General features: G+C 54.4%; 1 protein-coding gene across 1 annotated transcript in view; it reads left to right on the top strand.

Moving 5' to 3' along the window:
• The first annotated feature begins 7,149 nt into the window (after window positions 1-7,149).
• Window positions 7,150-10,255, top strand: part of CEP72 (centrosomal protein 72) — a 39,115-nt gene continuing 36,009 nt past the window's right edge. The window contains exon 1 of the mRNA XM_047094477.1: window positions 7,150-7,231. Within this exon, the coding sequence (XP_046950433.1) occupies window positions 7,150-7,231 (82 nt within the window). The remainder of the gene's footprint in view (window positions 7,232-10,255) is intronic.

The following is a 10,255-nucleotide window of genomic DNA, read 5'->3' as shown; positions in this document are numbered from 1 at the left end:
GGTGCCTGTGGGTCGGGCCGGGCCCCACGCATGGGCCAGATGTCGCGGCCTCACAGGGACTTCAAAGGTTCGGGGAGAAAAGGGGCAACCGAGGCGCAAACAGGTGAGTCAGCCTCATTGTTCTGTGTAACTGAGACGTCAACTGGGTCCAAAGTAAAAATATTTATTTAATGAGCAAAAATGTGTGGCTAATTGGTTTTTAAAAGCATACTGCTTCCTGCTCCTTGAGACTGAAAAGGGACCTTTGAGAAAATATTTACAGGGACCGAGTTCTGAAAATGGTTTTTGGCAGTTAAATGAGTACAGAAAACAGTGTATAAGCCGCAGGAGACAACTCAGGCTTTTGCGGGCGTCCGGAGGAAAGTGGAGTAAGGTGGCCCCACATGACCCTCCCTGCCCTCCAGGGGTCTCCATGGGAGGTGGTCTCCATTAGTGGGGAAGAGCTCAGGGCAGGAGGCAGAGCTGGGTTTGGATCTGAGCAAGTTTCATGGCTCCTTCCAGCCTCAGTTCGCTCCCCCGTAGAATGGGTGTGGGAGAGAGGATCTTCCATCCCGTAGCACCTTCATGGGATCCTCATGGCTACTGACCAAGACAACACGGCCGACCTGCCTGGCCCAACACGGGGGAATCGACCCCTGAGGGCCTGCTTCTCAGCCTCCTCTGAGGACGGCTCTGCCCTGTCCCGAGGTTGGTCCTATTGCCCAGTGTCCTGGAACACTTGTCAGGGGCGTGGTCTCCCCGCCCCGCCCGGGCTCTCCTGAGATGTGGGAGGAGGCAGACCCCGTGGAAATGTCTTCCTTCAACCCACCATACGACACAGACTGGACAAGAGCACCGCGGAGCAGTGTCCTCGAAAATAAAGACAACTGACCATCTTGGGAGCTTAGGTAAGGCATTTCACACCTGCAAAAATCAACTTTCTGCGTATGAAGGGGCTGATCAAGGCAATTTCTGAGGTCATTTTGTATTTCGACTCCCGTGGCCGCTGTGAGCAATCACCACAGACTCATGGCTTAAAACAACACAAATCTACTCTCTCCTGCTGTGGGGCCTGATGTCTGAGGTCAAGTCACTGGTGGGGTTGTGCTCCCTCTGGAGGCTCCAGGGAGGGTTCTTCCTGCCTCTTCCAGCTGCTAGTGCCCCAGGCGTCCCTGGGCTCCCCCTGGCCGTGTCCCTGTGACCTCCGCCTCCCTCGTCCCATGGGGGCCAGAGTGTGTTTCTCACGTCTTCTCTTCTTTTATGTGATTGCATTTAGGGCCCTCCAGAAAATCCAGGACAAACTCCTCCCAAGATCCTTAAATTAATCTCATTGAGGTTCGAGAGATTTTACATGGATTTTGTTGGGGGGAGAGAAGAGTACTTCTAGTTTCACAAATGTTTTCCCAAAATAGCCTTTTCGGGTACCCACTATCAGCTAAACTATAAGCTCTTTGTAGGCAAGACCTTCCGCTTTGGTTTTGTTCTGGGCAGTACCCACAGTGATACGTGGAGGCTTGATCCCTGTTCTGGGAGTCTCGTCACTGTTTGTCTTAACTGTTGGTGATTATGCACGAAGGGCAGGAGGCCTGGCTGTCGGAATTCTCGCTCACTTTGTAGCCGGGAAACCAGTCAATTGTTTCTGGTTTCTGCTTATACTTGGCCCCGTCTGCTCCATCATCTACACAAACCGCCTGGACTTGGCCAGGTTGGAACTGAGCTCAACCCCAGAGCAGAGGGAGGGCCGTGCCCACCCCAGGCGTCTCTTCCTCTCTGACTGAGCCTCAGGTACAGGAGAGCCCCTTCCTCCCCACTCTGCTGGCAACACCCACCTCCACGCCCCGTCCGCCCCTCTTCTGGGAGCCTGTCTCTCTCCCCCAGGCAGAAAGGGAGCCCCTCCACATCTGCCTTGTGGAATATCACGTCTTGGGGACATCCTTGACTGCACACTCACCACCCGACGCAGCCCGTGCCACGCGTGGCTCGCCCACCACAGCAGGGGGGGATGCGTTTGGCTGTAGCAGGGTCACTGCACACTGGGGTCTTCTCACAGCTAGAAGGCTCGGGGTAGCTGGGACTGGCATTGGTTTGCAGCCCAGGCTGGGAACCTGTGCAATGCCAATTTTCCCCTCATTGTCCCCAAATAACTGCTGCAACCCCAGGCATCACAACTGTGTTCAAGACAAGGAGAGGGGGGCGTGGCATGTGCCACCTACACTTATTCTTTTTTCCAGAAGATCAAAACTCTACCCCAAAATGCCATGGTAGCCTCCTGCTTACTTCTTGTCAGTCCGAAATGGAAATCGGCAAAATTGAAGAGGTAGGGAAGCGCCGGTTGCCTCAAAACCCTGCCAAGTTTTTAGCGACGGGGAAATCTGTGGTTCGGAGAGCGGCTTGCCCGGCCACACAAACTCGTGGGCCTGCCCACGGCGCCTGCTGGTTCACAGGCCGGCTGGCCTGCTAGAGACGGTCCCTGCCCCCAGCTGTGTCGCGCGACAAGAACAGCATCTCGCAGACCGGTGTTCCCGCCCTCCATGCTGCCCGCTTTACGGCGGATGTAACACACGAGCCGCAAGAGTGGGCAGCACCTGACCTTTCTCCTTGTGTTTGCCAAGCTCTGCCACGTGATGACTCTGAGCCCAACAGGGAATCCTGCCCTGTGGGGATCTGCGGGGATCGGTGCAGGCTGGGGGTGGCCAGCTCTCTGGAGACGTTAGGGCTGGCTGACCTAGGCTCATGGGCAAAGGACCAGGGTGGGGGGCAGGGGCTCCGTGTGGCCACACTCTGCCTGGTCCAAAGGAACCCTGAGCCCTGTGCTCACTAGAGTCTCAGAGGTAGAGAGCGGGCTGCGGGTCCCCAGACCCAACAGAGGTGGGGTGACACCTGAGGTCCATCCCTCGCTTGTCCTGCATCTCTCCCTGGCAGTTTAGCAGCCGAGTAGGTAGTGGGAGGGAAGGCAGGGGGTGGGCGCAGAGGCAGCTCCCACTGGGAAGACCCTAAGTCCACAGCAAGAAGATGCAGGGTGGTTATGGGATGCAGTGTGCCCGCAGTGGAGCTGGCTGTCCCAGACGGTGGGCAAGGTCCCTGGTCTCCGGGTAAGGGCCAAGGCTCAGAGGCCTGGGGAGCTTGCAGGCCTGTCCCCATGGTGCCACTGCTGCTTTGCCCCCATGCTGCTGTAGTGTGCAAACATAGGCCCAGTTGTCCCGTGTCCCCTTCCAGAAGGAGTTGGAAGTCCCCATCTTCCTGAGAAGTCTTTGGATTTTAGGTGTTGGCAACCACAGGACACCAGAGCCCCTGTTCCTCTCTCCCCCTCTGAAGCCCTGACCGGGACAGGGGTGGCTCGGGGACACAGGGCACCCAGCCCACGGACAGAGACTGCTGGATGGGGGGAGGCTCCCCGGGCTCTGTAGGCGGGGTGTGGAGGCAGGGGTTTCCACTGGACATGGACAGGAACGGGTCACACTCGGCCTCGTGGGAGTTGAGCTGCGGCCAAGCGTCTGGACAGAGATGCGGTTGCCGGCAGCAAAGCTGAGCTCGCCCCGCATGAGGGGTTCTACTTGTGTTTCATCCGGGGCTTGCATTGCGTCTGACACCCGAAGTCGGTAGAATGTTTGCCGGCGCTCCGAGGTGAGACAAAACCCCCGCCCACGCTTCCCAGGGTGGGTGCATTTTCCCGCTCCGAGGACCTCGCTCCCCCAGAGGAGGCCCCCTGGAGCTGCAGGCCTCCCCGGCAGAGGCCTGGACTCTCACCTTCCCGGAAATGAGGGGCAGAGTCACGTGCCGTGAGTGCTTCCCAAAGACAAGTGGAGTCCACACAGCCGGACTTGCTCCCGGCCTGGAGCCGTGGCCACCCACGGCCCGTCCCCCCCCCCCCCCGCCTGGACAGCCCCCACAGCCTCCACCCTGCTGGCCACACGGCCCGGGGCCAGAGCAGAGGCAGCACCACCCGTTCCTCCGAGTTACGATTAGCCACGTACGAGGTTAGCATACTAACACGAGCCCCCCAAACTACCCTCGATAGTTGACCTTAAAACAGCCCAGAAGGGGCCTCACACCCCATCTCATTTTACTCCGAGGAGAGGGGTTAGTTGGCAAAATGATGCACGGACAATTCACAGGTAGCAATGCTGCTCTTGCTGTTGGAAATACGGCGGGGGGTGGGCTCTTGGTTTGTGGGTGAGCACGAGCCAGCCCTCGTCAGATGCTTCTTCGGGAGGAGGAGCTGGTGGGAGGTGGGGAGGACCGTGCCCGCTGGGCCGCCTGCCCCTCCCTCCCTCCCAGCGTGGCCCTCAGGAGACACCAGTAGCCACATCAGACCACGGGCGCGTTCCATGAAGTCTCTGAATGAGGTGTGTTTGCAGGGCACCCGCTTTGTCTGGGTGGGGGGTGTCTCCAGCCTGGCCAAGGGTGGGTTCCATCACCCGGCTGGGGAAGGCCGTGTGTGTGAGGGTATGTGACTGTGAGCGCGCAGGTGCACACGCGTGAGTCTAGTGGGCTCGCTAGAGACTGGCGACGTGGGCTCATCCTCGCCGCACAAGAGCCCCTATGTTTGCTGGACCTGGCACAAAACTGGCACAAAAGCACAGGTGTGGAGCCTGTGCCCTAAAACTGCACCCAGGTGGTCACTCTGTTTCCTCGCCAGTGAAACAACACGACGCTGGCTTACACCACAGGATGGAGAGGGGACGCCTCATAGTAGGTAACAGAGCACTTCAGAGACACACAGCGAGCACCCCTCAGCCACTCTGGTTCCCAGGGATGGGTAAGCTCCCCTGTCTTGGGGAAAGTGGGAAATCACCCCACATCGCAGGTCTCTTCCCACCCCCACCCCTTCCCTGGCAAGAACCCTGGTTTAGGAAAAGTCCAGACATCCCAGGGCACCTCTCCAGCTGCCCAGCACAGTGGACATGGGCCCATCCTCAGATTGGTCTGTCTGCTTCTCTGGCCTCATCTCTAGGGATGAACTGACCCCAAAGTTGCTGCCTACGGTTTGGGGATTGAGGCTGAGAGGCCCAGAAGCCTCCTTGGAATGTTCTAGAGAGCTGTGGAGGGCTGCAAGCAATGGAGAGCTCGGTGCACAGGGGGGCCCTCCACCCCTGTGTCCAGTGCCTAGCCACCCGGGCTCCCCCCAAATTTCTCCATGCAGCCCCTTGCACTGGCCACGAACACGCTTTCTGGGTTTTAGTCTCCCTGGGTGGTTGGAACCTCGTGAGGAGCTGGATAAAGGCATCCCCAGAGTTGAAAGGCAGTTTCCTTGGGTCTCTGGACAGGCAGGTGCTGAGCTGGGACAGGGCTGTGTTCCCTCAGTGGTTTCCACACACCTGTTGGAGACTATTCCGTGAAACCCAGTTCAATGCAGTCAGATGTGCCAGGACTCAGGACAGGATGCCATGGAGTTTCCTGCTGTCTCCCTGGGGGGTGAGTGGGGGCTATGTGGGCCAGGGCTTAGGCAGTCCCTGCCTCCCCTTCTAGATCCTTCCTGCTCTATGGTTTCATGGTGCCAGCTCCAGGCTCCAACACTCCTGGCTCCATCCAAAGAGCCCCAAGAGGAACTTTGAAACAATACTCCACCAGACTTGTCAATGTAAGGAAATGGAAACAGGCGGAAGGCCCAGCAATGGAAGGTGGGTCAGATGAACCTGGGTTTGGTTTATGATCCGATGGTCCATTACAATGGATGTTTAGGGGCAGCGGGCGGCTAGGTGGGTTAAGCGTCGACTTCAGCTCAGGTCACGATCTCACGGTTGGTGATTTTGAGCCCCACGTCGGGCTTGCTGCTGTCCGCACAGAGGCCGCTTCGGATCCTCTGTCCCCCTCTGTCTCTCTGCCCCTCCCCTGCTCACGCTCTCTCTCAAGAATGAATAAACATTAAAAAAAATTTTAATGGAAGTTTAATAAATGATGTTGAAGAATATTTAGTGACATAAAGAGTTCTTACAAAGTAAAAAATACACATGTATGTAATACGAGAACAGTCAGCATAGTCTCGTTTTTGTAAAATATACACAGGCTTGGAAAACACACTTGAAGGACACATGTGGAAACGTTAACGGTGCTTTTCTCTGTGTGCTGGAATACTTAATCTTTGTTCTCCCGTATTTTGCATTTTTCCTCCAATGAATAAGTGATACTTCAGGAAGCAAAAAACACGATTTTCCAAGCTTTCTTGATGCGTCTGTGACGGCAGAAACACTGCCTCTGTGGTGCTGTCCTGCAGGGTGTGCGCAGAGGTCCACTGTCCAGCCTCAGGACCCGCGAGCGGAGGAAGCAGTGGGTGTGTGGAGTGTGGGCCGCCCCGACAAGCCACTTCCCTCGGGCGGCGCCAGCTGAAGCCTTTTGTTAGCCTTTCTTCGCTTCTGAAGCAGGACGTGGGTTCGCTGTTTGTCAGTGTCTTGCCTGCACAAAGTCCCCCGCAGCGGACCTGGTGCGGTGACCACACCCTGGGCCTGGGATGTGCCCAAACCCGTAGAGAGGGGAGCGCGGGCAGTACCTGGAATGGGACCTGTGTCAGAGTCCCAGGACAAGCCCAAAGTATTACCGAGTGTTCGCCAGTCTCAGTAAATGACTCGGCCGCACAAGGGCCCAGTGCGCGTTGGAAGCTCTGCTCTGCTTAGCAGAGATGCGGTAGCCTGTACCCCACCACCCTGTGTGCACCCCCCTACACCACCACGCCCCGGGCAGTGACATGCCACGTGACCTTGCCAAGGAGCCGGTCACATCTGGGGCGAGGGGCAGCAGAGGTGGTCCCATATACCAGGAGATGGAGGAGGAGAGGGTGACTCCACGGTTCTGGCTGGTTGGGGCAGATGCGGCCGAGTCTTCCCTAAACCCTGCAGATCTCAAGTGCTCCTCCTGACGCTCAAAGGCCCTAGAGGGACTGACAGGCCACGAACCTCCGGGTTAGAGGGAGAGCCACAAGCTCGGACCCCAGACGTCACCGGCCGCCTCCGAGTGACCCTACGTGCGGGGTCTCCCGGTGGGTTAGGCTCCCCACGGCCTGGTAGGCTTTCCTGGGGAGGGCACTGCTCTCAGCGAGGGCAGAGCAGGGGAGCTCAGAGACGGAGGACCGAACCACTTCGCCCCGCCCCTAGCCCCGCCCCTCGCCCCGCCCCTCGCGGCTCCGCGGCGGCCCCACTGCGCAGGCGCGGACACAGGTGCGTGCCGTTTGAAAGTATGGCGCCTGCGGGCCGGTGGCTGGTGCTGTGTGAAGAGAAGATCCGGGAGAAGAGCGGCCTGGCGCCTCACCGCGACCTGTGTGCGTGGCGGTGACGGCGGGCAGGCTGGGGGCGCGAGCTTCCCGCCGCGGGGTCGGCGGACGGGGTCCGGCCAGAGACGCGGCACCCGGACCGCGTCTTCCTGAACCGTCGAAGGCGGGTGTGAGGTGGTGGGGAAAATGGGGTGGGAGCGAGGGGACCCGAGTGGGGGTGGGAGGCCCGAGTGGGGCCGGGGGGGCCGAGTGGGGCGCGGAGTCCGAGTGGGGTGGGGCCCGGAGTGGGGCGGGGGACCCCAGTGGGGTCGAGGGGGGGCCTAGTGGGGCGCGGGGCCCGAGTGGAGGTGGGGGGCCCCAGTGGGGTCGGGGGGGCCGAGTGGGGCGCGGGACCCGAGTGGAGGTGGGGCCCCGAGTGGGGCGGAGGACCCCAGTGGGGTCGGGGGGGGGGGACCGAGTGGGGTGGGGTGCCCCAGTGGGGTCGGGGGGGCCGAGTGGGGCGCGGGACCCGAGTGGAGGTGGGGCCCCGAGTGGGGCGGAGGACCCCAGTGGGGTCGGGGGGGGGACCGAGTGGGGTGGGGTGCCCCAGTGGGGTCGGGGGGGCCGAGTGGGGCGCGGGGCCTGAGTGGGGTGGGGGGGCATTCTTTCACCCATAAATAAGGCGGTTCCAGGTTGGCTTTTAATAAAACCTTGAACCTGCGGTCTTCCTTCCTGGGAAGACGTGCCCTCCGCCCCTGTTGCACAATTGTCCCCTGAGTTCTGGTCTCCCATCTCTCTGTGCTGCGGAGTTTTGTGTGTATATTCATGGGGGACATTGGTCGCTGGTTTTCTTTTTGTCCTGTTTTTCTCTGGTTTTGGCATCAAGGTAAAGCTGAGCACATGAAATACGTTGGGAAGTGTTGCTTCCTCATGTGCATTCTAGAAGAGGTTGTGTAGATTTGGTGCTCTCTGAAACCATATAAGCCTTGAAGTTTTTTTTTGTTTTGTTTTGTTTTTTTTAATGTTTCTTTCTGAGGTGGGGAGGGAGAGGGACAGAGGATCGGAAGCAGGCTCTGCACTGACAGCAGTGTGCCCCATAGGGGCTGGAACTCACAAACCCCCAGCTCATGATCTGAGCCGCCCAGGCGCCCCTATATTTGAAGCTTTTAAATTATATATTCAGTTTCTCTGTCTGTTGTAAAACTATCCTTATTATCAGTTTCTTCTTGGGTGAGTTATGGTTGGGATTTGTAAAATTGATTGTTTTCTAGAAGTTGTTGAACTTATGTGTGTAGAGTTGTTTACTCCCTTACCAGCCTCTTAAATGTTTTTGGGGTCTGTGGTGGTAACCCTTCTTCCATTCTTGATATTGGTCATTTCTGTCTTCGATTTTAGACTTGGTAAAGGTTTGTTGATTGTATTAACCTTTTCAGTGAGTCAGCTTTTGGGTTGGTGGGTTTTTCTCCATTGTTTCCTAGTTTCAAATTTTATTGATTCTGTTCTTTAGTATTTCCTTTTGTCTGCTCACTTTGCATTTAGTTTTCTCTTGTAGATTCTTGAGGTGAGAGTTTAGATTACTGATTTTATACTTTATAATTTAGTGACATAAGTTTTCCTCTAAGCACAGCTTTAGCTGCATTCACAAATTTTGTTATATGTTCATTTTCATTAAGTACAGTGCATTTTTAGGTTTTCCTGAAGACGACTTCTCTTTGACCTGTGGATTGCTTGGGGGTGTGTTTTCTCATTGTGTGTTTGGAGATTTTCCTTTTTTCCCCTTCTTTTATTGATTCTAGTGTGATTCCATTATGGTCAGAGTACATACTCTATGATTTTAATTCTTTTAAATTTGTTGAGGTTTGTTTTTGGTCCAGGATCTGGTTTATATTGGTGAATGTTCCAAGTGCACCTGAAAAGAAAGTTGTTGGGTGGAGTATTATGTGAATATCAATTAGATCCTGTTGGCTGATGATGAGGTTTAGTTCTTCTGTATCTTTGTTGATTTTCTGTCTAGTGATTGTATTAGTTACTGGGAGGGAAGTGTTGAAGTCCATAACCGTAATTGTTGATTTCTCTGTTTCCCTTCATATGTTTTGACACTGTGCCTACATATTTAGGGTTTGAAGTGACCCTTGTAACATATGTGCTGTTGCTCTTTGTCCCTGATGATTTTCTTTGTTGAGGCATGTAGTGTAGCCACTGCAGCTTACTTTTGATTAGTGTTTGCAGGGCATACCTTTCCCTTCTATTTACTGTGTAATCTTTAAACTTATCTATATCATTATATTTGCAGTGAGGTTCTTATAGGCAGTTTATAGTTGGTTCATTTTTATTTACTCTGCCAATCTCTTTTTTCTAGTGTATTTAGACCATTTACATTTAATGGAATTGTTAATATAGGATAGTCGGAAGTATGCCATTTTATTATTTGTTTTCTGTTCTTTCCCTGTTCCTGCCTTCTGCCGTTTGAGTATTTTTTTAGTGTTCCATTTTGACTTCTCTATTATATTTTTGAGCATATCTCTTTGTATACCTATTTTTAGTGTTGCTCTATAAGTTACAATGTATTATGTAATTTCACACAGTTTACTTGTGTGGACATTTTACCCCTTCCAGTGAAATGTAGAAACCTTACCCAATGTGTCCTTTGGTTTTATTATCCTTTATAATTTAGTGATCTTAAATATTTTCTTTGCATACCTTGAGAACCACATTAATCACTTTTTTCTTTTACAGTCATCCAAAATTGTAAATAACTCAGGAGGAAACATTTTTACTTACATGCTTACCTGTTTCATTATTCCTTCATTTCTGATGACCTAGGTTTTCTTCTTTTATCCTTCCTATTTATTTGAAGAGTTTTCTGTAGCAGTTGCCTTAGGGCAGGTGTACTCATGACAGATTCTCTGTGTTTCTTCATTTGAAAATATCTTTATTTCACTTCAGTACCTAAGATTGTTTTTGCTGGGTATAGGTTTCATGGTTGAAAGTTCTTTTCTTTCAGCACATGGAAAATGTGGCTCTCCTTCCTTCGGGCCTCCTTGGTTCTGAAGGATAATCACCTGCCTTGTGAGTTGTTTTTTCTCTATGGGT

Source organism: Lynx rufus, unplaced genomic scaffold, assembly GCF_022079265.1.
Source record: "Lynx rufus isolate CCGP_SWC_20201006 ecotype Redwood Valley unplaced genomic scaffold, mLynRuf1.p SCAF_1, whole genome shotgun sequence".
Classification (NCBI taxonomy): domain Eukaryota; kingdom Metazoa; phylum Chordata; class Mammalia; order Carnivora; family Felidae; genus Lynx; species Lynx rufus.
Note: the sequence above shows the minus strand (reverse complement) of the source record. Positions and strands in the feature narration are given on the sequence as shown.